This window comes from Rhinatrema bivittatum, chromosome 17, assembly GCF_901001135.1.
Source record: "Rhinatrema bivittatum chromosome 17, aRhiBiv1.1, whole genome shotgun sequence".
Taxonomy (NCBI): domain Eukaryota; kingdom Metazoa; phylum Chordata; class Amphibia; order Gymnophiona; family Rhinatrematidae; genus Rhinatrema; species Rhinatrema bivittatum.
The window spans coordinates 9,584,971-9,612,327 of record NC_042631.1 but is presented as its reverse complement, the minus strand read 5'-3'; the positions used below and the strand labels follow the sequence as shown (position 1 = coordinate 9,612,327).

Genomic DNA, 27,357 nt, shown 5'->3' with positions numbered 1-27,357 from the left:
TGGTGTGTCCCCCCCTAGTCATTGTACCAATTCCACTTGTTCCACTCGGCTCATTATGTTATAAACCTCTCTCATATCTCCCCCTCTTCTGCAAGGGGAAGAGGCCTAACCTCTTTAGCCTTTCTTCATAAGGGGGGGGCTGTTCCATCCCCTTTTATTATTTTGGCCGCCCTTCTCTGTACCGTTTCTAATTCTCTTTTGTGAGAAGGGAACCAGAACTGCACACACTAGCCTGGAGCAATAACGTGGCATTAGGATATTCTCCCTTCCTTTCCTAATAATTCCTAGCATTCTGTTTGCGTTCTTGACCAGGGCTGCCTCCTGGGCAGCGGATTTCGGCTTCCCATGTGCTCTGCAGCTAGGTCCATTTCCCGGTCTCATTCATGGGGCAGGCTGTGCATTCTTTTCTCTTCGGGGTACTTCGGGCTCTCCGCGCCCTGGCCCATCCCCTTGCAGCCTGATTTGCCTGGCTCTTGAAACTGGGCTTCTGTTGCAGTTTAACGAGGAGGAAGGGGAGGGGGGCCGGCTTTAAAGCTCGGCCCCCTTGCTCCGAGCCGCCTCCTCTGGCTCTTCCCCTCCTCGGGCTTTGATCTCGGCTTCACAACAGTCGCGTCATCGCGGGCTCAGCAGCAGCGGCAGCGGCGACTCTCGCCCCAAGTCCTCGCGGCTGCCTCTTCCGCCGGGCTCGCAGGCTCCGAGTGCAGATCGAGCTCCCGGGGAGGGGAGAGCGACGCCGGCCATGGAACCCCAGCTGCTGTGCTGCGAGGTGGAGACGGTGCGGAGGGGCTACTTGGACGGCAACCTCCTGACCGAGCGGGTGCTGCAGAAAATGCTGCGCGCGGAGGAGAACTACGCGCCCTCCGTGTCCTACTTCAAGTGCGTGCAGCGGGAGATCTTGCCCTGCATGCGTAAAATTGTGGCCACCTGGATGCTGGAGGTTTGTCTGGGGACTCCTCATTAATTAATAACTGCCCCCCCCCCCCCTACTCGCCATTCATGAATGACCCTCCTCGGGCCCCGGTGCTGCTTCTTGGCAGGCGACAACGTGGCTTTGGAAAGCCCCTAGAATTTGAAGAACAACCCCCCCCCCCGGCCCGGTAATGAGGGGGGTGCCCCCCCCCCCTAGAACGCGAATGCGCCCTCTCTCTGCAGAGGGGGCTCCCCTTGGAATGAACGGCTGCGCCGCCCCGGCCCCCGGGGGGCTTTCCCCCCCCCGGTGCCGGCCATGTACACGTATGCAGCGCCGCTCGTGCCAGTGTCAAACGCCATCTTTGTTCTTAATGTGCAGGGAAAAGGGTTTATTAAGAAGTCTGCAATGAGTCACGGGGGCTTCCCGGGGTGGGGGAGGGGGGGCACCGGTCCGGGGTGGGGGCGGCAGGGATGCTTTCGCCCAGCGCTGGATTACCCCCTCCCCCAAGGAAAGTGCAAAATTCGGCTCCGATCTCCCGGGGAGGGGGGATGGGAGGGGGCACCGGGGGCCCGGGGAGGGGGGGGGGTGCCCGTCGCCCCGGGCTTGGATGGGTCCTGATGCTTTTCAGACTTTTGGGGGGAAGCGTCCCCTCGCTCCCTGCCGGTTTCCCCAGGGCTGGAAGGGGAGCGGGGGAAATCGCCCTGATTTCGGCCCCCTCCTCGGCCCCAAAGTGGCCCCCGACCCCGGCAGCGGACGGGGCACCGTCCGGGGCTCCCCGTCCCCCGCTTCGCAGCGCCCGGCGCCCTCGCCTCGATTTTTGCTCGATTTTTTCGCGATTTTTGGAAAAGATGACGTCGGGGAAATGCGGCCGCCGGAGCTGCCGTGGACGCCACCTTTTGTGTCTCGAAAAAAAAAAAAAAATAAGATCGGAAGCAAAAAAAAAAAAAAATCGGATGGGAAACGGGATCCTGCCTTTTTCTGTGAACCGGATCCCCGGCGGTGGGGGGATAATTAGCGATCGCTAATGAAAGAAAGATTTACAGTCGCATGCGGCTCGGGTTTTATTCGGGATTCTTTTCGTTTCGCTGATAACGTTTTGGGCTTTTTTTTTTTTCGTTCTGCTGCCGCCTTCTTTCCCCCTGGATCTCTCTCTCTCTTTTTTTTTTAATGTCCAGATGTTCTCTTGCAGGTTTGTGAGGAACAGAAGTGCGAAGAGGAGGTCTTCCCGCTGGCCATGAACTATCTGGACCGCTTTCTGACCGTGGAGCCCCTGAAGAAGAGCAGGCTGCAGCTGCTGGGGGCCACCTGCATGTTCGTGGCGTCCAAGATGAAGGAGACCATTCCCCTGACCGCCGAGAAGCTTTGCATTTACACCGATAATTCCGTCCGAGCCGGCGAGCTGCTGGTAATTGGCCCCTTTGACCTCCCCCCTCCGCATCCCAATTTACCTCTTGGTACCAATTGGTGGGTCCCAGATGCAAACTGGGCAGATGTGGCCATTTCACACGCACCTACAGGTGTTGAGGGAGGGTTTGGGGGGTTATTCTTGAATGATATCGTTATCCGCACAAAACGTCATTAGGAGACTTACTGCATGTATAACATCTCATAGCCTGCCCCGAATAAGGATCCCGGGTTATTACATAGGGCCTATTGTTAGTCTTCTGACACAACGTGCCCGCGTTATACAAAAACGGGCCTGGGGCGCCCTCTTCAGGCGAGCCACCCTCAGTGGAAGAAACCCTAGCAACTGTTAGTTGGAAATTAAGCGTTCAATGTGTTAAAACTCAGATAAAAAAAGTTCCTGTCTACTAATAACCCATTCCTTTTTATTTTCGTTTCTCTCGTCTCCCCCCCCCCCCCCCCCCCTAGCAAATGGAGTTGTTGGTTCTCAATAAACTGAAATGGGATCTGGCTTCGGTGACCCCTCACGATTTCATTGAACATTTCCTACGCAAAATGCCTCTCAGCCAGGATACGAAGCAGATCATCCGCAAACACGCCCAGACTTTTGTGGCTCTCTGCGCTACAGGTACCGTGGCGATCTGAGTCCTGTGGGGACCTCCCCTTTTCCTATTACATTCCCAGTATATGCAAAGCACTTACTCTAGGTAGTAGGTGTAACCTTTGTTTGCATGAAGTGGATTATTGACCTTGCTGCTATTCATACTCCAAGAGAGGTAAGTTTTTTTTTTTCTGCCCAAGGCCAAGAAAGCTCCTTTTATACATTATAAAAAAAAAAAAAAAAGCAACTGAAGTTGAACAAACATTTGCTTTAATTCATTCACATCAGCACGTGGAGATAGATGAAAATGTATAGAATGAAAAAAAATATATATTTGTGGAGAGCAAGAGCGATTTTAGGAGTCAAGTAAACGACTTAGGAAAAAATGTCTTCACAGAAAGGGTGGTGGCAGAATTTGGGAAAGCCTGGGGCTGAAAAGAGGAGAGTGAATGGCTGAGGTCACAGTACATGATGATGTCACAAAGCAGGGTGACATCACTGTGCTCTCTTGTTGCTGGTGCAGAATGGCTACTCCTGGAACCTAGAAGCCTGCAATATGACCCTGGTCCTCATGGGCTCAGTTTATTATTATTATTATTATTTAACATTTTTCTATACCGGCATTCGTAGGACACATCATGTCGGTTTACAAGTAACTGAGAAAGGAAATTACAATGAACGAGGAAGGGGGCTAACTGGATAATATATAAAAGTACAGGTGAAGAGAGCTAACGAGCAGAGTTACAACTTTTGCATTCATGCTAGGGTTAGATATGCAAGTGAACTATAAACAATGCTAAGGAGGCATGTGCACTTAAGAACTTAGCATATAGAACTTATTTACAGTATGAAGGAGGCAAGTGCACGTATGTACAGATAAATGCTGGTGCAGGGGGGAGGAAGAGAGGGAGGGAGCGGGAAGGGAGAGGAGAAAGGAAAAGGTGCAGAGGGGTGTGGAGTTTACTTCCTGTTACAGTGCCAGGGACCCCAGCTGGTCTTTGGGGTTTACATCTTTGCAACTAGGGATCCCTCAGTGCACATCCTAGGCTTTCTTGAATTCTGTTACTGTTTTGGTCTTCCCTGCTCTCTGGGAGGCTGTTCCTTGTACCCTCCACACTTTCTGTGAAGAAATACTTTCTGATGTGGCTCTCAAGTGAAAAACCATCTTTCTACTAGGGGTTATTTTCTTCAGGTTGCATAAAAAGTGCCTGCAGCAGGTCTGTTATGAGGTTCTGCCCCTGGTATCCAGCAATAAATACAAATGGAGGCACCCAAACAGTATTGCAGGCGTGCCAAAGGTACTGTTGGCTCTTCTGGTGCAGCTCGCTGCTCCCAGGAGCCGGAATTGTACTCCTTGAGATTACAGTGCATTGCTCTGCGGCCACTGCTGAATGTTCAGCTGCTATACCTCGCTGACTTTTGGAAACCAACGGGGATGCACTGCTGCTAGAAGCCAAAGGGGTTCAAAGGTTGGAGATGTGTGGGGAGTTGAGTACTTTGATCTTCTCCTGATGGGCTGCTGCTTTCAGCTTACCCTACCCTGCACAGAAAAAAAAAAAATGTGCCCAGCCAAAGGTTAATATTGCTGTGACCTTTCTATTTGGTATCTGCAGGGGGATGTTGAGGTCAGCAAGAAGGAACTTTTTTTTCTTTGTTAATTGTGGGAGATGTTGTGTAGATTTATCAGTCTTCGGACAAGGCTCAGGGCTTAAAACTGTAAGGAAGGTATTGGGAGGTCCTGGGGAAGGAAGGGACTTGATTGATGGAGTTGCTGCATTATGGACGCTCGCTGGTGTTGGCTTTTGCTGATGTGAATGCGTTCTGGAGGGTCTCAGAGGAAGAAAGGAGCTAGTCCCCCACTCTGGGTGGGTCTCTTTCTGGGCTCCATTGCTTCGTTGCTTGATCTTATTCCTTCAGTGGTTCTCCTAGCTTTTTGTCCCAGTAGGTTTCATTCCTTATTTTTCTACCCATTATTGTAATAAATGACGAGCAGCATTCCTTATGTAACTTGGCTGTCTGTGATTACAACCTCTCTGAGTTCATGCTCTGCTGTAGTCAATCTTTGCAGAAACCTGTGTGAGGCCTGCATGGGGTTCTGATGAGAAGCAGCACTGCAGCACCCCCTTCACATTAGATTTATTGAAGGTCTGATTTTTCTCCCATTCTTCGTCTATGGGGGGGGGGGGGGGGTAAAACTTATAAATCAGAACTTAATCAAAGGTGAAGGGACTGAGTACAGTAGAAGGAGACACTCAACACCACTATCATATTAGGAATGAAATGGAAAGCAGATCCAGCGGGGGGGGGCATTGCCAAGCAAATTATTTAAGGTGGTTTGCTGTTTTGCTAGGGCTGTATAGGCAGGAAAGGAATGGTGCCAGCAGGAAATCCTTGCTTTTTTTTTTTTTACTTTAGTTGGTGATCTCCCTGGATTTGACTGCACAAGCTGTGGTCGGAGCACTTAATGAAGGCAGTTACACTCCTTTTTAAAGAGGAAGGGCTGCTAGGGTTTGGAGCCTTTCCCTGTCCAGAGAGAAAGGGTTGCATTTAAAGGTGATGTTCAGAGGCGTTTCTGTCCTCTTCATCGGAGCTGGGATTTACACGTGGGTTTGTGGGGGGGTTGCTTTTTACCAAAGCACTGCATTATGTTGTGGTGGGTTAGGAATAAAATTAAGCATTTGATGCTGACAACTGTAATTAAGCTTAATAAATGGGCCTGGGCATAGGTGAGCAAGCCGGGGAGAGCTGGGAATAAAATGCCAGTGAGGGGATAAAAGAAGCCCTCCTTACACCCCCCACCACCACAGACATGGAACACACATTGCTGCCGTGGCATTTAATGCTGCCCCTCGTGCTGTCTAAACATTCCGGGGGCTTGCAGCCCCCTGCCCGTGGAAAACCCCCACGAGAAGCCTTTGGAACAGGACCTTCATTCTCTTCCTAATATAAGTCTTAAAATTGACTCCAGGAATGTGACCAGTTGGGACCTGTTGTGCCTTCCAGAGGTGATTTATGCATGCAGTTTTGATTTGCCTGAATGAAAAGGTTTTCATTCATAGCCTGCGGCTCTCAGACGCATGGAACTGCTCCATTTAAAAACGAAAAGAAGTGACTCGCCTTGTTAGGAATTTTTTTTTTTTTAAAGCGCTTCAGCGCCTGGATGCTGGCTTTGTCTTCCCTTCAGGGTGGCTGCTATTCTTCTTTGCCTTCCCCTCCCCTCCCCCCCCTCCTGCTCTCTTTCTTGCTTTTTTTTTCTCCCTCCCTCCCCCCCCCCCCCTTGACTATGCTGAAGTTGTTTATTCCTTTTGGATGAAGTCTGAGATAGGCTGCCGGGGCTGTGCGCTTCAAACGCCGGAGGCCTCTCTCTATTGTGGCCGTGTCAGGTCTGATTCATCTCGCCAGTGGTGCCTTGTTCCTGAGCACTCAATAGCACAAGATGAGGAGATGGGGGCTGACAATGATGCCACACTCTCCGCTCTTGGAGGGAGGGGGAGAATACAATTACAAGTGAGAGCACCTCCTTCCCATCCCGGCTAATAAGCTGAAATTACTGGCCCCCTTACTTGGTTCCCTGAGTGCGAGTTCATGTTTGTTAAGGATTGCTAATTTGAATAAACTCATTGGTCTAATACCTTTGGCCAAAATGACCGTTTTTGTGCTAATTGTATCAGAAACAAACCTATGCCACCCCCCCCCCCCCCCCCTTGGCTGACCGAGTTGGGCTGATGAATGTCTGGTTGTCTGGCTGGCAGTGCCATCTGGATCCTTCTCACCTTTCCCTGAAATGACACCGTGTCCCCAGAGGGCACAGGTGAGGGGTGGGGGGGAAGGAAGGCTGATGAGATGGTTTGGGATTGGAAAGCAGTAATGGCAAGTGCATTTAAAATCAGGAAGCCCGGTTTGCTGCTTTGGCCTGCCGTAGAAGGCGCTCACTCGGGAGTTGGCACTGCCTCCTAGCCCTCCCCGGTCATTGGATTTTGTCACAGCAGGGAGCTTGATGCTATACACGGTGCGCGCCCGCTGTATTCTCTTCACATCGAATCCTCAACGTCTAGATGCTGAAATCAGCTGGGCCAAGGAAGAGAGAAGATTTGGCATTTAAGTGGGGTTGGAAAGTTGCCCGTTTTTTGTCTGGCATGATCCAGGGGTAGGCAGACGAGAGGTGATCAGTTAATAACCCAGCGAGGAACTGACACTTAGCTGATGTTGTTCTGCACTGTTGTGGTTTTGGTTGGCTACCCCTTGCCCAAGTTGAGTTGAGCCATTGCGAAAGCTCTCTGCCCAGCTGCTCTCCCTGCGTGGCATTCTTCAGCCCCGGGCGCACGCTCGGGAGAGAGAACCTTGCTATTAAGATGTGGATTATTCCTCGCAGAAAGGAGGGAGACATTGAATGGCGGGGCCTTTCAAGGCATCCTGGGAGGGGCTGCGGGGAGACCTACAGCAATGCCGTCTGGAAGCGGGGCTCAGCCCTCTGTCAGCAGGGTGTCACAGCAGAATGTAGCTGATTGTCCTCCAGTTCTCGGGACCCCCCTCACTTGGTTATGCCACATTACGTGAAGTCCTTGTTGCCAGGATGGAGAGCAGCCAGTGACAAGCCACTTGGCTGACCCAAAGAAGTTTTCAGATGTAACCTTCATTTAAATACGGATTAGCCTGTTGCTGATTGGCCGGGCCACCTCTTATGTTTGAGAGAGTTAAAGTCTGCAAAGTCCGAGAAATGTTGCAGCATCGAAGCTGAGTTAGAACTTTAATTAAAGTAAAGAGGCACGAGGAGGCACTCACCCAAGAATACAAAAAGGGGAAACAGAAGAAAGCATTTTTAGCAATGGTGTCCCAATAGCCAGCAGAGAGAGGATTTCTAACAGGCTCTGATATGTTAGATTTTTTTTTTTTTAAATCAAATTATGCTTTTATCTTTTTTATCATTAACATTTTTTGAATGTCAGAATATAATAATGCTTCACAGGTGTTTCCAAGTAGGTCATAAGTATATGGACACAAAGTACAGAAAATGCCCATAGCACATTCGCTATGGGCATTATTTCTACCCTTACATTATCCCTAATGCCCTCCTATCCCTTTCTGTGGGTAAAATACGAGATAAGATAAAATAAATTTTCAATGTACACCAGAGAACATCCAGTTGAGTGGGACTCAACCCGAATCATGGGTCTCCTTTGCCTCACCAACCCATAGCGAATATGAGTTCCAAATTTTTCTCAAATCTTAACAGTGAGTTTCTCCATAGAATATACCCTCTCCAGTTCCTAAAGAAGGGGCATCTGGTTTATGCTACCACCTAGCTGTGGCAAGCTGCTGCAGAAATTGACAATGTGCATCTGTCAATTGTGAGTCAAAAATATTTTAGGATCTCTAAGAACAATTGAATCATGGTGTCCCACATTTTCATCTGCAGGCATGTCCACCACAGATGGGGAAAAGTGCCCCCTCCTTCACACCCCCTCCAACGTTGGTTGTGCAACCGTACAGGAGTATTATCTATAGAACACCTTATAACCATTCTCAATAACCTGAGAGGATATCAAGCTCTCTTATTTTGGGCCAAAAAACTTCCCTCTCCCAAGCTCATAAGTGGAGTCTGTTTAGTTTTCCCATCTACATTCAATAATGCATACATTTTCGAGATGGACCTCGCCAGTTTATCTGCTTGATCACAAAATCCTTCAAACAAATTATGCTTTTTTTTTATATGCAATCATGTATCCTGTAAAAGCTCTCAATTATTCAAGTCAAAAAATATAAAGATATTTTATTCCACATCCATAAATGCAAAGATGTTCTAAAAAGGAAAAAAAAAAAACCCTCCTCTGTTCCAAGTCATTCTTAAAAGAGAATGGAAAATACAAAACCCATGCCCAACGGCGCCCGACTCATCTTGGGTCCATCTTACACAACCATCACGCATATAAAGTGCCGTGTTGGCCTCTATCGAGGGCAGACCTGGGCAGTGCTGCCTCTCATCCATAAATTAACTGAATGTGTGATGGTGGTGGAAGGCCTCACGGGATCTGAAGACTAGCCCCAAAATCACAACAGCCACTGCTGGCTTCTGCATCCTCTTTCTATTTTCCATTCCCTTTTCAGAATGACTAGGACTTTAACGATTTATCTTTTATTTATCTTTGAGTAATCAAGGTCTTTTAAGGGCATACGCAGTTAGCTAGTTGGAACTGAGCTTTTATATTGTTACATCTGTTAGATAAAATACCCCATTACAAAATCACACGCCAGATTTTATTTTCCATCCTCTATATTGAATGTTGTGATACCCATCATTAAGAAATGCTCCTTCTGATTGTCTTCTGCTCCTCTCAACACCCCCTTCCTGTTTTTATGGTTGAGTTACAGCCATGGAAGAGACAGTGAAGAGCTTGCAATAACTCGGGTTATTTTCCTGTCTAAAAACTGCAGTGGCCATGGAGAGGGCTGACCTCGTTGCAGGTTGTGGCACATTTCATTGGCCTAGTCTCCGGATTGGGTCATGTCTGAGGAAGGAAGCCTCACGCTGGAAAGTGAAAGGTGTCATAGCCTGCAACATTTGCATAGTGAAACATGACTCTCAAGAATATCCCACCCATTCTTAACCGTCATCACGCAGCTCGCTCTGGCCACACAATTCTGAAAGTTTGCGCAGAATCAAGGTTTTATGTCTTGCAAGTTGAGCTGATTTACTTCATATTAAATTGTGAAATGTTTTGCTGGACTTGTCCTAAATGCTGCTTTGTTTTTTTGTCTTTTCTCTCTTTTTTTTTTTTTTTTCACTCCCGAGTAGACGTGAAATTCATTTCCAACCCTCCCTCCATGATCGCAGCAGGGAGTGTGGCTGCGGCAGTGCAGGGTCTTCACCTGGGCAACGTCAACTCGTTACTCTCCTGTCAGCGCCTCATGTGCTTCCTCTCGCAAGTCATCAAGTGCGACCCAGTAAGTAAGCCGTGGTTGGCCCGACACCAGCATCCACTGAAAAGCTGCTGGGCGAGCCGGCCCCCTCTTTCATGTACCTTGAGAATCCTTAGAGATTAAATAATCGAAGTTTGTAGGCCTGTCCTTTTTTTTTTGTTGCTGCCAGTGGCACAATCGGAAGGTGTTTTCTTGAAAGGAATAATCACAAGGGCAAAAATCGAGAGAGACAAAGGGGAGCTCTTTACTCAGAGTTGCTCCAACACAAAGGACGTGTTTGGTTTCTAGGTAATTAAACCTTCATTCTGTGTTGAACAAAGCCTAAAAGGAAAAAGGAAATAGTTGGTATGATTGCAATAAATAGGTCCCATGGTATCTCTGACCGTATCTTTGACTACTAGTCCGATCTTGTATTGTGCTGAGCGGTGTGAACGAGTCCCTCTGAAAAGCCTTTAATTGTCTTATTTTGTTTATGTGCTGACCGGCACCGTGGCTGGTATTGGATTCCCTTTGGAACAAATGCTTGTCCCCCCTGGAAGGTGGATAGCCATTGCTGGCCTCTTTGGCCTGCCCTGCGGCCTTCAAGAAAATGCCCATTAGTAACGAGTAAGCCATAAAGCTTTCATGAGTGAATGGGCCAGGAAGAGAGCTTACAAGGAAGACCTTGGGTCAATGGTCCCTGGCAATAATGCAATGTGAAGTTGGGGCTGAGTCTCAGCTTTGTTTTACAACAATGTGGAAGACCAATAAAAAAGCTAATGTTAAAATGGTTTCTTGTGAGGTCTCCAACTGCTGGATAAGGTATTGGATGAAGACAAGGCTTTGATTTCTTGTGCAATCTCTGAGGTATCTGAAAGGGTGTTTTTTGTTTGGTTTTTTTTTACCATAGAACATTACCGGCATATGATGTGTTTTCCAAACTGTAGGTCAGAGCGTAGTATTTGAACAGCAGACCATACATTGATTAATTAGCAACAAGATATTTGTAGTGATATAGTGAAGTTCCTTATGTGTCACAGTTCATTGGTGGGGGACATGTTCATGGTTTTTTGCATGCAAGAGAAAATGGCCCAAGAACAATTTTTTAATGAAATACTTATTGCTAGGTAACCTGACAGAAGCATAGTCAGTTGGGAGTCTTATGCAGCAGTATGAAGAGGCTGGAATATAATTTGTACATCCATAAATAAACATGTACATAAAACAAAATCAAGATGTACCAATATCTCTTTATACATGTGGGTACCAACGACATAGGAAAGTACAGGAGGGAGGTTCTGGAAACCAAATTTAGGATTTTAGGTAGAAAGTTGAAATCCAGAAACTCGCTTTGGGTGATAATTTTATCTGGAAAGCAATTAATGAATGCCCATAAATAAATAAATCTAGAAACTCCAGGGTAGCATTCTTAGAAATGCTTACACACACAGGACCCCAGAGTCTCAATGCATGGCTGAGACAATGGTGCAAGGAAGAGGATTTTAGGTTTGTTAGGAATTGGGCATCATTTTGGGAAAGGTTGGGAGGGGGCTTTAACTAGAGTGGATCCAGGTTGCTGGTGCTGAGCTTTAAAAAGGAGATAGTGCAGCTTTTAAACTAGAACAAGGGGGAAAGCCAATACTCGGAAGCATATGGCTCGAAATGATTGAAGGACACTAAGAGAACAAGGAAATTATGGCATCCCAGAAGAGGTTGCAATAAATGCCAAAGTGGACCAGGTGCCTTTAAATAAAGTGCAGACAGAGCAAAAAGATTTCAAATTACCCCAGTTGACTTATAAGCAGGTTATTAATACAAACAAAAACATACTTTGAAATGTCTATATACAAATGCTAGAAGTCTAAAAAGTGTATAGCACTGGATGAAAAAGTAGATATCATTGGCATCTCAGAGACCTGGTGGAAGGAGGATAACCAATCTGACATTGTGATACCAGGGTACAAATTATATCAAAATGATACAAAGCATCAAATGTGTGGAGGAGTGGCACTATATGTTAGAGAGCATTGAGTCAAACAGGATAAAAGTTCTGCAGGAAACAAAATGCAATATTGAATCTTTCTGGATAGTAATTCCAGGTGAAAAGGGGAATAAAACAACAGCAGTGGGGATGTATTACCATCCATGTGGCCACAATGAAATGCTAAAAGAAATTAGGGAAGCTAACAAAATCAAGAGCGGAATAATAATGGGTGACTTCAGTTACCCCAGTATTGACGGGTGAATGTTACATCAGGACATTCTAGAGAAGTAAAGTTCCTAGATGAAATAAATGACTGCTTCATGGAGCAGCAGGTACAAGAACCAGCAAGAGGGGAAACTATTTTAGTGCAAGAGATAAGTGTTTGATCCCCTTAGCAATAATGATTACAACCTGATCAAATCTGACTTAACTGGAGGAAGGACACCAAGGAAATCTACTGCAACAGCACAACATTCAAAAAGGTAACTGATGATAACTTGAGGAAAATGGTTAGGAAAAAGTTAAAGGGAGCAACTGCCAAAGTTCAGAGTTTACATCAGACATGGGTCTTGTTAAAAAAAACCAAAACAACAAACCATGTTGGAATCCCAGACCAGATGTATTCCATGCATTAGAAAAAAGCTGGAAGGAAGGCTAAATGACTACCAGCATAGTTAAAAGGTGAGGTGAGAGAGGCTATATCAGCTAAAAGAACATCTTTCAGGAAATGGAAAAGAGATCCAAATGAAGAAAACAGGAACAGCATAAGCACTGGCAAAGCATTGATAAGGAAGGCAAAGAGAATTTGAAAAGAAGCTTGCCGTGTAAGCAAAAACTCATAATAAAACCTTTTTCAGGTACATTTGAAGTAAAAAGCCTGTGAGGGAGTCAGTTGGACCATTAGATGATCAAGGGGTAAAAGGGGTGTTAAGGAATGACAAAGCCTCAACAGAGAGACTAAATGAATTTTTTGCTCTAATAGTCACTGAGGAACATGTAAAAGATATACCCTTGCCAGAAATTATATTCAGAGGTGATGATTCAGAAGAGCTGAAACTTCAATGAACCTGGAAGATGTACTAGGGCAAACTGACAAACTAAAGAGTAGTAAATCACCTGGATCAGATGGTATACTTCCCATAATTGAGAAATGAAATTACAGACCTGCTATTAGACATTTGTAAACTCATTAAAATCGTTTATGGCACTGCAGACTGGAGGGTTGCCAATACATTGACAATTTTTAAAAAGGGATCAAGGGGTGATCCAGGAATCTACAGATCAGCAAGTCTGACATCTGTGCCATGCAGAATGGTAGAGACTATCATAAAGAACAAAATTGCTGAACATATAGATAAGCATAGTTTAATGGGACAAACTCTACATGGATTTAGCCAAGGGAAGTCTTGCCTCACTGGTCTGTTGCATTTTTTTGAGGGCGTAAATAAACATATGGACAAAGGTGGGCCAGTTAATATAGAGTACCTGGATTTCCAGAAAGCATTTGACAAAATCCCTCGTGAGTGACCTCTTAGAAAATTAAAAAGTCTTGGGATGGGGCAGTGTCCTGGATTGGGAACTGGTTAAAAGCCAGAAAACAGAGAGTAGGTCTAAATGGTAAATTTTCCCAGTGGAGAAAGGTGAATAGTGGAGGGCCCCAGGGATCTGTTCTGGGTCCGGTGATTTTTAATATATTTATAGATGACCTGGAAATGGGAACAACTAGTGAGGTGATCAGATTTGTTGATGACACAAAATTATTTAAAGTTGTTAAATCACAAGAGGATTGTGAGAAATTGCAAGAAGACCTGGCAAAACTGGGAGACTGTGCATGCCAATGGCAAATGAAATTTAATATGGACAAGTGCAAAGTGCTGCACTTAGGGAAGAGTAACCCAAATTACAGCTACATAATGCACGGTTCCACATTAGGAGTCACCATTCAGGAAAAGGATCCAGGCTTCATCACTGAAAATACATTTGAAATCTTCTGCTTGGTGTGCAGCAGCAGCCAAGAAAGCAAACAGAATGCTAGGGATTATTAGGAAGGGAATGGAGAATAAAACAGAGAATATCATAATGTCTCTGTATCACTCCATGGTGCGACCTCATCTCGAGTATTGTATGCAGTTCTGGTCACCAAATCTCAAGAAAGATATAGCAAGGTTAGAAAAGGTACAGAGATGGAAAGGCTAAAGAGGTTAGGACTCTTCAGCTTGGAGAAGAGACGGCTGAGGGGGGGATGTGATAGAGGTTTATAAAATAATGAGTGCAGTGGAATGAGTAAATGTTAATTGGTTATTTACTCTTTGAAATAATACAAGGACTAGAAAACACACAATTAAGTTACTAGGTAATACATTTAAAACTAATAAGAGAAAATATTTTTCTATTCAGTGCATAACTGGAATTGATTATCGCGTAACACATGCGATCACAGCCTATTGCAGCTTGATGAATGACCCTGAAAGACTGCAACAGTAATCACATTGAATCTTTAAAGATAATTTAATGATCAGTAAAACTCAAGCAGTCACAATCATCACTTGCCGTCTGTAAGTTACTCAAAATGACAAGCCCATAAAGATGAATCTTCACAGCAGCTCCTTTTAAAATTAGGAGGCAGGTTTCAGTGCGATGTACAGTGATGTCAGCAATTTGCACAATGTATTCAACACCAGCTCCTACTGATAGACAAGTAAAATAGCTCAGCAGATTTCAACATGGAAACCTGCATTTCTACTGTTGCTTGACATGTTTTGCCATATGGCTTCTTTAGGGGCAAATATATCACTGTCTGCCCCCTACTTCCCAACACCATCACTCTGCTTATTCAATTCCCCATTAAAGAAAATAATTCTCTGTAAGAGAAGGTCCACTAGGAGACTGACCTGTTTGGGAGGAGGAGTGGAAAGGTCTCTTCTCAAGGGAGACATCGCCCTGCAAAATTGAAGTTCAACTACATCGGACTCGTTGGGCCCTGGTGAGGAGACAGAGGCGTGTGACGTTACATCTGCCCGACGCTGGGAGCAGCCTTTAAGATCGAGCTTGCAGCGGCGCACTGCCTAAGTCGCGCGCATGGCTTTGCAAAGAAATTGTGGAAAAGTTTTTTTTTTCTTGTTTAAGAAGACCATCCGGACTTCCTCAATGATTCAGCCTCCACAAGGGAATTAGGTAAATTAAATTTTGGTACTATAATACTCGGAATCGTTGGCCTAAACATCAGGTACTTTTCTTTAGTAGTATTGTTTATATATAAAGTTCATGCCACACAAACGGAAGGGCAAAGTGAGGATTTTCCCCTCAGAATCCTCACTTCCGTTAGACCAACTGGTCATCACCAATTTCGCAGTTTCAACTCCCGACCCTTTGCGGGTAAGCCTCATTGGCGAAATAGGTAAAGGAGCACCATTTTCGCCCGAGGATGTATCACTTATGCTGCCAGAGCCTAGAACACCAGTGCTAAAATTCCCTGGGGATGAGGCTACTACTTGGGTGATAGCTAATAAAGCTGCTAGTCTCCCGGTTGAGGGATATAGGGCATCATACCAGGTTGGAGGATCCAATGAGAGGAGTTCACAAATGACATCTGAGAATGAAGGAGCTGTAGGTGGAATACAGAGTCCAGCTCCTTTGGGAGACAAAGACCATCCTTTGGGAATTGTATTTCCAGGGACTACAACTATTTCAGATCCTCCTGAGATTATGTTAAGGCCAGAAGTAGTGACATTAGATTCACTATGGGACTTGACTGCTGGGCTTATGAGAGTTTTTAAGGATCAATCTCAGCGTCTGGAAGCTATATCAACTAAATTGGATGTTGTGGCTACAGACCACCAACAAATTCTTTCAGATCACTCTCTCACTATGCAGGTGATGGGCTCTGATATAAAACATTTACAAAGTGTAAATGCCTCAATAATTTGAGAGCGTTTAAATACAGTGAGGAGAATTGAATCCTTAGAAAACTATTCATGTCGTTTAAATTTAAGAATTACTAATTTCCCCAAAGTAGTTGGTGCACCTATATCTGTTATAGTGAAAACAATTTGTAGAAAATTTAAAAATTCCTATGCATAAAATACCTACTTTAAGTAAAAGTAATTTTATACCTTTTCAACAGAAACAAGGTGCAATGTTGATCCGTACTATTTCTTCAGATTTAAAAAGTTTAACAGCTTTCTTAGAGGCTTCATCAGAAGAAGTTCTCGAGAGAGCAACTCTTTTGATGACATTTCTTTCCTTTCAGGATCTTAATTTAGTAATGCGGCACTATTTTTAAAACTTCAATACTTCCTTCTATTGTGGACAAGTTCGTATCTTCCATGATTTCGCTAAAGCCACACAAGATCACCGCAAGGCTTTCTTAAATATGAAAAAAGAAGTATTAGATAGTGGTGCATCATTTCTTTTATGATACCCTTAAGAACCAAAAGAGCCCTCAGACTTAAATAACACCCAATGAACTAGGTATGTATTAAATTTAAGGGAGTTGTGTACCAGTATTTTTCTTCTTTTATATTTTGAAATTGTGTAAGAATCTCCACATTACAAGAAATTCCCTTGTTTAAATGATAATGTATCAAAATTGAGATGGACATGTTGCTAGTATTATGATTTTTCTTTTTTCTTTTTCCTATGTAAGGATCTCATATCTTGCTGTACAAAGATAATTTTTGCTTTGTATTTTATTTTGAAAAATTAATAAATAAAAAATTAGAAAAAGAGAAGGTCCACTAAAAAAAAAATAGACTCTAGCTGACAAGTCACATTGATGCAAACACTGCTGTACTACTAATAAAGCTTCCTGTTGGATATTTGAATTATAAAGATTCAATATCCAAACCCACAAGCCACAACTCATGGAAAGTCCAATTCATATCTTGTAATAGTTCAATAAACTGAGCTGAGTCACGTACAAATAAAAAAACTTTAAGGACAAAAAGGCTGTAAAAACTTAGCCAGGGTTCCAACACTAAACCCAAGCCATATACTATAAGTCTAGCAGATGGCACTGTTAAACTGGTAATAAAACCAAGGTATTTGAGAGTGCTTCTTTTACAGTGATATAGTCCTTAGAAAGGGCATCTTCAATCAGTGTAGATACTTCATCTTTTAATCGCAAAGTAGGATCAGATGATAAATTCTCATAATAGGTAGAATCAGACAGTTGTCTGTAAGCCTCATGCTGATAGTCCTCCTTATTTAAAATCACAACATAACTGCCTTATCAGCAGGTTATATTGCTGTACTTGTCTCTTGCTAAATCATTCAGTGCTAGATGTTTAATTTTTGATAAATTCATATGATGGAAAATTTTAGAAGATTCCAAAGCCTGAAATTCCTTCTGTCATCTGTTCAAAAGTTAGGACTATAGGATCACTCAGACTAGGGGGACACCAAAAAAGGTCTAAAAACAGCAGAGGAATCAACATATGAAGACTCTTTTTATCGGGAAAAACCAATTTAAGATTTTAAGATCTAAAGAACTTAAACAAGTACATAAAAGGGTCATGAAACGATGTAGGTACAAACGACAGCCTGTTTCCAAATTCATAGATTCTGTTTGAGAAATACTTCAAGAAGAGAAGTTAATTAATAAAAGATCCAAAACCTAATTTACCTACTGAGGGCATGTTCACATTTATATAGAACTGCGAACCCTCTATCCTTGTGGATGTCCTCTGTGATTCCATTGAACCCTACAAACTGATGTATTTCTATTTGTGTAAGGGCTAGTCTGATGTGTCCTTATAGTGTCATAGCATTGAGGTATTTGTTTTCTTATGTATTACATATCATGAAAGTACTCTGTCCTTAATAGTACAACAGCACAGGTTAGTTCATTTGTGTTTCCTGAAATGAATAATGTAGAATTTGGCCAGCTTAGCAAGTTCATGTCTTTCCTGTAGAATCTCAGCCTCATCACCCCTGTGATAGCTGAAAGATGCTTAGCTCCATTGGCAGTATTACTGTAATCAGTACCATCAGTTGTTAATATTCACAAAAAGTGTGTGAGTGGTCTGTGTACCTTGATGCAGGGCTTTTCTAAACTTGGTCCCACGTGACACACAGCCACGTCTGTCTTGCTTATCTAAACCTGAATTCACTGTATTAGTTAGTGTGTGAGTGACTGCTCCTACGTGCACGCCTCTTTCTCTCTTGATTTGCGGTAGGTTCTGTAACAGGCGCACGGACGTGATTTTTTTTTTTTCCTGTGGAAATGCATTGTCCTGAGAATTTGAGCATCTCGTAAAGGAATCCTCAGGAGAACAGTTTCTTGGAAATTTTGTTCTTTGTTTGATGGGGCATTAATTTTGCTAAGCCTCAGCCTGCAGAAGGACACAGTGTCATGGTCTCCAGATCACCTAGAAAGCAGAAATTGCAGCAGAGGCAGAGTGTGAATGCTTCCGCTTCTGTTAATTAGACGTTTGATAACCTCACTTCACCCCCTTAGGGGTGCTCTTCAGTCAGTCTTTGGATACAGCAAGTGTAATTTGTATGATGAGCATTTTCAGGCTGAATAGGACTGAGTTTTCCAGGATGACCCCTAGCAAGTCAATATCTAAATAACAGAGCACCTGCGGCAGGTAACTTTTTTTCTAGTGGTTGTCAGGAGTGCGCCACATGGCAAATGGAAAACCTAAGAATCTCTCAAATCCTCTCCTTTCTGCTGCTTTTCCTCTCTCTCTCGTTACGCCCACAACACTTCACCCTTTCACTTGCTATATGGTGGATGGTAAAATTCATCCCTGAGCTTGCGGGCCTTTTCTTTTCCACTGTGACTGTGAGCAAGCTGCGAGCAGTGACAATTTTGGGTAGTGAAGGAGAAGAGCTGAGAAGGGAAGCTTTCCAACCAGCACACAGATGTTCTGTTGGCTCCTGGCATTTGGGGGGGTCTTGCTGTAGGATCACGCCAGTCTGCAAAAACAATTTGATCCAAATGGAGAGCAGGTATAACAGGTGATTGGTTTAACGCTAGTGCAGAATTTGTGCTGGGCTTTTGCATGGACTAGGCACTACTCATAGCTGAACAGTGACTGCAGACTCTAGTGTTGTGAAATGTGAGAGACACTGAGATGTCCTCAAAGGTTTCCATGCATAGGAGGGATCATGAGATAAGGGTGAAAGGTGTAATCTTGGGAAATATTTCTTTACAGAGAGGGAGGTGGATGTGTGGATCAGCCATTGGAGCTGGTGGAGACAAAAACAGTATCTGAATTCAAGAGAGCCTGGGATAAATACAGGGGATCTCTAAGGAAGTGATGGGAATTGTAATGCTGAATGAATTGGATGGATGTCTTTTTCTGCCGTCATGTTTCTATGTTTATTTGCTAGTGCTGTCCTACCAGACTCCTGCACTGATGGACAATAACTTTGGTGTAAGCTCTTGGAACCCGTAAGATGTGGGCTAGACATCTTCTCGTGAAGCTCTTCCTTCATAGCTCTCTTGTTTTGGAAGTGCAAGCTCCGTGTTGTCTGTGGGTTTGCTATGGTCAGGGGAAGGTTTAGAAGAAGGACACCCCACTGTGAAGGATGCTGATAGGTGCATTCCAGAAATGTTTGTGCTCGTAGAGACCCCCTCTCCCCCAGAAACACAAAACCTCTGTATGTGCACTTATAAACAAAAGGTCGTAGGTTATGGGTTTCCAGTGGCCTGATCTGCATAAAGCCAGGATTAGCCTCCTCCCATCTCAGAATGGACTTGCGGAGAATTTTGTTTGTTGTGTTCCTTATCTTACTTTTACCTCCAGATGCCCCTGTGTGCTACGTGGTGGCAAGAGAAGAGCCACCACGTAGCACACGGGGGGCAGAAATAGCTGGCGGATCACACAAGAAGCACCTTCTGAATGGAAACAGAATTGAAACTGGGAAAGAAAGGAAGCAGCAGGCAGGTCACCCTCTGAAGGAAGGCCCATTCATTCTCAGTCGTGCGTGGCCTAACACTTTTGACAGCAGTTTATCACGGAAGACTAGGTTCACACCAGGGCTAGTGCATGTCCCAGGCAGGGGACATTGGAAGCTGCCTGGGATGGTTTACTAAAAAAAAAAAAAAAAAAATCACAAAAAATTGCAAAGAACTTATAGCCGCTTTGCTTTTGCAGAGGAATTATAGACTTTTTTTTTTTACAGGGGTTTGTCCATTGGGAAATGGATGCTTCCCATTTCTTCCTGTCCTGATATGGAAATGCTGGCCAGAACCTAGAGCCTGGGCTCTTGCATGGAGAAAAGGGTGGGCAGAAGTTGTCCTAGCAGAAGCAGCTTAAGCCCTCACTCCAGAGGGAGGCTGCGGTCTGCTCTTTGCGCTTCCAGCGCAGTCAGAACCAGGGCTGAATGAGCCTCCATTCACAAGTATCTGGGGATTTCCCCCCCCCCCCCCCCCACTCCCACTATTTTATATCCTCAGTGACGCTCCCGGGCTGGGGGCCATGCACTATGGCTCCTTCAAGAACCTTGCAGTCATGGGCCATGAATCCGGCCACTAGGATGATGAAAGTGACTTCCTCTGTCCCTCCCTCCCATGACCCTGGTTGACCTGGGGAGCCTAGAATCAAAAGGGAATAAAGCATGAACGCAAATAGTCAGCCAGCTTGCTTCCACTTCTCCGCCATTGGCATGCTGATTATTTGTTTAAGTGCCCAATTTAATATGTGCACTGATGTGTTTACATTTCTAAGTTACTGGATTCATTATAGGTTGGAATATCTTGGATTTGCACTAGACTAACTCTTGAGTTGGTAATAGCATGTAAGCTATCAACACTGCTTTCAGATGTGATGAAGAAAAGGCTGATGTAGTCTTAATTTTGCCATCTTTGGTTGATTCTTGATTTGGAGCAGTCCAAGTACTAGAACTGTGTGCTACAGTTAGAAGATACATACGTGTGAAAGATTCAGTTTGTAGATGACCATGATAAATGCAAAGACAGGCGAGATGTTAGAGCCCAGAGAATTTGTCTGTTGGCCTGCTATTTCCGTGGAAAGTGGAGAGCTGGAAGCGCTTCCTGCAGGCCATGGTGGTAACAGAACCTTTTGGTGGTCACTTCTGTAGGCTGGAGCCCCTGATTCTTCTACTCCATAGGCTGGAGTGAAAGCTACTGGTAACCTTAGGGCAGCACTGGATGAAGATCCAGATGGGGAAAAAAGAGGTAACACTAACTGATTGGCTGTTGAAGAGCCAAAACTCCATGATCTCAAAGGATGCAGCCATTCCTTGCAGGCTTTTAGTCAGAAACTGAAATCCAACCCATACAGTCATAACCTAATATGTTTCTAAGGGCAAATGTAAACTATTATTGGGTGCACTTGTAGGAAGGCGCTTAGCAAGGTAAACTTGTATTTTACTTTAAGGAGGATCCAAGGTAGTATTTCTTTTGAAATATTTGGAATAAAAATGTCTTGTTTTATTTGCTGGTTGGCAGCACCTCCAGTAGGGCTTTCAGAGTCATTAATCAGAGGTTAAAAGTACTAGAGAAAGGTGGATGGCAAAACCGGGAGATACGCGCACCGTTCGGGCCGGCCCGCAGCGAGGGGATTTTTAAAACCACCCACCTGCGCGGATTTCTCCCGCTGCACGCACACATGAAAAAGGGCGGGGGCGCGGGCATTCCTGGATTTCACCTTGAAATTTTGTGCGCGCCAGGGTCCCCCGCCGCAAAACTTTTACTTCTGCTGTGGATGGCGCGGGCTTAATACACATTGGCGGCGTTTTAAGGGTCGGTGCCAACAGAGGAGAAGGGAGGCTATTGAAATAGGGGGGGTTTGGATGTCTTACCTGGGTGAACTGGGAAAAATGGAACTAGCTTTGGTGTGCGTGGCTACCAAAATCGCCCTCCCCCATTTATGCGGTAGAAGCGGCATTTGCGTGCGGTAGAAGCGGCATTTGTGTGCACGTGCATGCGGTCAGGCTGTTTTGTAACATGCACACATAGGCACGTATGTTATAAAATGGCCTCGTCCTCCGGTGCAGGCAAAGGAACGCACGCATACGTGCGCCCGTTTAAAAGTTACCTTCCTAGGGTCTATTTAAAGGGAGTCGGATGCATCCTGAAAAGTTTGTGCTAGTTTTGTATTTGGATCTGGGTAAATAAAGTGCCAAGGTTTTTTTGTGATCCTTGGGTTATGTGCTTAGAAAACAGCCTTTTTATCATTACAAGGGCACAGGGATGGAGGAACCTGCCTCGCTGGTTTTTGTTAATTGTTTGCCTGATTTATCACCACCCGTAGAATATGGACTCCTGTAAACACCGTGAGGTAGATTTTAAAAGCCTTGTGAGCACAAAAACAGCCACATACGTGCGTAAGTGGGCCATGCGGGAGCTACGCAAATTTTAAATAGCCGGGAAGTACGCGTGCCCAGAAATGATAGGCAGAAAAGGGGCAGGACATGGGCGATCCAGAGGCGGGGCCAGTACTGACACATTTAACCCCTTATTTTCCTCAGCCAGCGCGCGTATGTTACGCACGTAACTTTACTACAGCTCCTTGGTAGGCATAGGGGTCTGGGGAGGGAAGGGGATAGAGAGAGAGAGAGAGACTTTTTTTTTTTTTTTTTATAAGGCTCAACCTGACACAATATATGGGCCATTGTAAGGGGGCACTTTGATTCTGGGTGAGTTTTCAGAAGGCGGTGTTACAGACACATTCAGAGGTATCCATTGTAAAATTGACAGCATTAAAGAATTTTAGACCTTATAAGTGATGTTTTATTATGGACAAATGCAAAGCGATAAACATAGGGAAAAATAATCCTAACAAAGGATGTGCAGCTCTTTCTGTAGTAAGAGTCACCATCCAGGAATAGGATCCTAAGAACATAAGCGTCCTTGTGGACAGTACTTTGAAATCTCTGCTCGGTGTGCAGTGGTGGCACTCAAAATAGCAAATAGAATGTGAGAATGATCAGAAAAGGAATGGAGAATAAAACAAACTTTTATAAGTTGACTTGGGGAATGGCCTCTGCTATTACCGGCATCGGTAGCATGGGATCTTGGGTACTTGCCAGGTTCTTGTGGCCTGGATTGGCCACTGTTGGAAACAGGATGCTGGGCTTGATGGACCCTTGCTCTGACCCAGCATGGCAATTTCTTATGTTCTTATATTGCCTCCGTATCGGTCCATAGTGCGACCACACTTTGAGTGTTGTGTGCAGTTCTGATCATCCCACGTTAAGATGTTGCAGAAGGGCAACAAAAATAATAAAGGGGATGAAACCTTATGAAGAAAGGTTAGGGCTCTTCAGCTGGGAGAAGAGATGGCTGAGAAGGGGATAGCATAGAGGCTTATAAAATCATGAGTGGTGTGGAATAAGTAAAGGGATGACTAGGGAACACGTAATGAAACAAACAGGTAGCAGATTTAAAACAAATTGGGAGTCTTTTTTTTTTCACTCACACACAATCAAGCCATAGAATTTGTTGCTGGAGGATGTGGTCAAGGCATGTAGCAAAGCTGGGTTTAAAAGATCATAAAACTATTATTAGCCAGGTAGACTTGGAAAAGCCAATGCAATAAGGGTTCTGAGCCCCATCTTGGGTTATTGATCCCTGGGGACAGTAAGTAGCAGGGGAGCCTTGCCTGGAGTAATGTGTTCGGTCACTTCCTTCCCTTGTGATGCCGCCCACTCCCCCGGTTGGTTTCTAAACTTCTGTCTCCCTCTCCTCCACAGGACTGTTTACGAGCCTGCCAGGAGCAGATCGAATCCCTTCTAGAATCCAGTTTGCGTCAGGCACAGCAGCACATCTCCTCCTCAGAAAGCAAGACCGTGGAGCACGAGGCAGGTCTGTCCTGCACGCCCGCAGACCTGTCCTGCACGCCCACCGACGTGCGAGATGTGAACATTTAAGAGCTCTCCCATGGAGCAGGATGCTTAGCAGTGGAAGAAGTGGGGTGCAAAGAGGAAGCAGGGCTGGAGGTGGGAGTGGTGCCTGGGCAGGACCATGCATCGGATCGCTCCCCCCTCTCCTCCTTTTTTTTTTTTTTTTCCCCCTCCAGGACATTTTATATAAGAAGAGAAGGGGGGGGAGGGTTGTATCACTCTTTGTTTCCTTGTTCTGTCTCCTTCCCTCTGTGACGTTAAACAACAAAGAAAAGTTCTCCTCCCTCCCACTAAACATGAAAAAGCTGTCTTAAAAAACAATTAAAAAAAAGAAAAAGAAAAATAACATTTGTATGACCCCGAGCGGTTCGTGCTACAAAAATGAGAGGATTTTATATAAGACAATAATCAACTAGATTTTATATTAAGTGTACATGTCTGTATATTCTAAGACTAGGATTTAACACAAGAACTGGGTCTCCAGGGGAGGCAGCAGCTCTGGTAAAACCATTTTTAAAGTAGAAGAGGGTTTTTAGATAGACAAAACATTATTCTTTATTTTGGTTTTCTTTAAAAAGCATGGCTTTAATGCAATCTAGGCTTTCCTGTATCTTGCTTGCTTTGGCATTTAGTCACTTTAAAAATTTTTATCTGTTGAATTTTTATTTTATTTCTTAGGTTTTATCCTCTTCCCCTTTATAAATGGTTTAATATAACCCATACGTTAGTGTATTTTAGTCTACGTCATTATAATATGTTAATCTTTTGTGCCTGTGGATTGGCCTGTGCCAAGAGGCTAGTAGGGAACCAGCTGGGCATCACCTGAAGAGATCCCTCCCTTCCCCCTTGATGTGATACTCTGTTATTAAGAGAATTCAACATAGTGAACATAATATATTATATTTTTGTAATTTTCATATTTTTGTAGTTGCCTGTGTTTTTTTTAAACAGCTGGTATGACCCCCACCGAGTCTGGGCCCAGGTGCCTGTTCAGGCTTAATCCACGGCTAACTTTGGCTCTCTGTTCTTAAACCATTCCATTTCAAAGCACTTTCAGCCCAGTAGATAGCGCGAATATGTCCTTTTGTTTGTTTGGGGGTTTTCTTTTTATATTATGTGGGGAAATGTATGACACGAGTACATTTTAAAAATGGAATGGTTAGAAATATAGGAGTGCTTCGCAAAATTTGGAATTGCTAAGCAAGTGCATTTTAAGTGTGGTGTCAGAAGTGGGGCATCTTATTTTGTGGAAGGTTGTGTTCAGGTGATAGACTGCATCCATGCATTGCCAGGGTATAACCTTCAGATCCTTTTCTATAGAAAAGTCAACGCTGGGGGATCAGTTTGGTGCCAATTAATAGATGTGTAATGTTAGGATCTTAAAGGTGCAGTGATAGTTCATGTAGTTTGAGGATTCTCTCTAGTTTGTCAACAGAAGCTTTTTGAACACTAAAAAAATTATATAATTTATAGTTAAGGCTAAAAAAAAAATATTTATTGCAAAAGGTTTTCACAAGGCCAGTATAAATTGTAGAAAGAGAGAAATGCAATTTTCCCCCGTGATTCTTTTGGAATATCTTTTCATCCTTGATGATGCAGTTCCAACACAACTTATAAAACTGAGAGAGACTTGTTTTTGTTCTTTTAGCAGACATAATTTTAAGTGGTCCAGAGATGAAAAATAAAATTCACGTATAAAAAAAGCACCATAGTTATAAACAAGAGGTGAAGTGGTGTACTTGAAACATGCTCATTTTCCAGGTATATCTCCCAGTTCTGTTTAGTTACAGATAGAAACTTTGCACAGCTTGGCTATGTATCTGTAATTTTTTTTGTTAAAATTTTGAAAGTAGTTTGAAGGGCGAGGTGAATATAAAAGTTGAAGTTTAGTGGGTGAGGAGAATGTGATGATGAATTGTGGGAATTTGTAAGTGAGGAACTGCCATTATGGTGTTTGATTGTAAAATTTATTAAGAAAAAAGAGAGTGAAAAAAAAGGGGGTATTTGTACTCCAGATTTGAGCTGCTACCGATAAATTCCCAGCATGTTTAAAAAAAAAAAAATTGAGTGCTTTTCTGTATCTTTTGTTTATTGTGTTTTGCTGCTATTATGTGGATCAGTTTTTTTTTTTTTTTGTTATACAATGTCACATACTGCCATTTTATAGGTTTTAATTTTCTCATAGAAAATTATATTATTGTCATTTTTTTTAGGTTTTTTTATGTGATCAATTTTTACTTAATGTGATTTACTGCTCTATTCCAAAAAAAAAAAAAAGTTTTCACGTTTCACAATACCTCATGCAACAGTTCACCATTTTAGTCTGGATTTAATGTTGTACACAGCACCTCAGATGATTTCACTGCAAACTGAAATGCATTGAAATGAGGATTTCTTTTCAGTTTGTTTGTTTGTTTTTTTTTTTTTTTCTGACTGGGTCTAGCGATTTTTTTGCAACGAGGTTGCAATAATTTAATAATAGTTAAAACTTAAGGCCACCATTTCAGAAGATCACGTAACGTTCTCGGTTTGTGTTATTTTTTTCTTACTGTAGTGTGATTCTAAAGCTGGATCTGCCCGTCTGGGCTGGAATTGATCAGCACCGTAACTGCTAAAGCTGTTAGTCACAGTGATTATGAAATGTTATTGTTAAGTGTCCTGTCTGCCACTGGCTGCATCATGGGGCAATGCAGGATTGCTTTCTGAAGCTCGAGTATGTTGTGTGTTAATCTGTTATGAATTCAGTATATATATATATTATTTTTTTTTTTAACTAAAGCATAATGCTAATTTTTTTTTTTTTAAGACCTGTAGGTCTTGTAATCAAGCCAGCTAACAGAGTTGTGTGCTGAAAAATAATCTAGCTCTTGCCTTGTATGCTGCTAAAACCAAAACCAGAATTAGAATTAATTTTGAGGGCAAACGCAGTTAAGATCCTACACAGTGTAATAATGTAAACGATAACCAGACAGTCGCAGGACCCAGGAGGACCGGATATATGCATTCTGTCCACTTTTTCAGGAACCTTTCTTACTGCTTACCTCAAACTCCTCTGTGTGCGGCGTCTCTGTTTCTCTGAACCAAATGTGAGAAAGTTTAGCAATTTGTGTTCTGTGCATACTGCAAGTTTGTTTAGATATTGTGTGTGTGTACCAAGAGGCCAAAGGCAGGTAAGGCGGTTCAGACGCCAACAGAGATGCTTTATTTGTCACATTATTTTCCAATTGTAAAGCCAGAAAATTCAGATTTGTACTTTTGATGTTGTTCTTATTGGAATTACTGGTCTGAAATGCACATTTTCACAAACAGACCTGTAACAGACTCGTTTCCAGCAAAAACAAACAAAAAAAATTCCCCTGAAGACTAGAAATAAAAATTTTGTAAAACCCAGCTGATTGCGTTCCATGTCTTTTTTTTTTTTTCTTTTAATTATGTCCAGTTAACAGGTTTTACTGTATATCAGCATTCTTGAGGCATAATCAGCAATATCAGAAGTGGAGAAAAATCCAAGGTATAGAGAATGATGGTCTCTCTTTTCCGTCTGGCTGGGCATTATCGCAGGAACAGCTGTATGGACCTCCTATAACCTGTAGTGTAGAGGCCCTAGAGGGATTGACTGGATTAGAAGCTTGTTGAGTGGCAGGTGCCAAAGGGTAGTGAAAAATGGAGATGAAGCTGAGGCATTGGTTCTTTTTTCAACATTCTCATAAATGGTATTGCAGAAAGACGGTCAGGAAAGTGTTG

General features: G+C 43.6%; 1 protein-coding gene across 1 annotated transcript; it reads left to right on the top strand.

Moving 5' to 3' along the window:
- On the top strand, window positions 1-27,003 carry CCND1 (cyclin D1). The gene is made up of 5 exons (XM_029582506.1): window positions 1-937; window positions 2,100-2,315; window positions 2,783-2,942; window positions 9,709-9,857; window positions 23,464-27,003. Exons 1-5 carry the CDS (start codon window positions 740-742, stop codon window positions 23,638-23,640), a joined length of 900 nt encoding a protein of 299 aa, XP_029438366.1. The 5' UTR covers window positions 1-739; the 3' UTR covers window positions 23,641-27,003.
- Window positions 27,004-27,357: the final 354 nt, after the last annotated feature.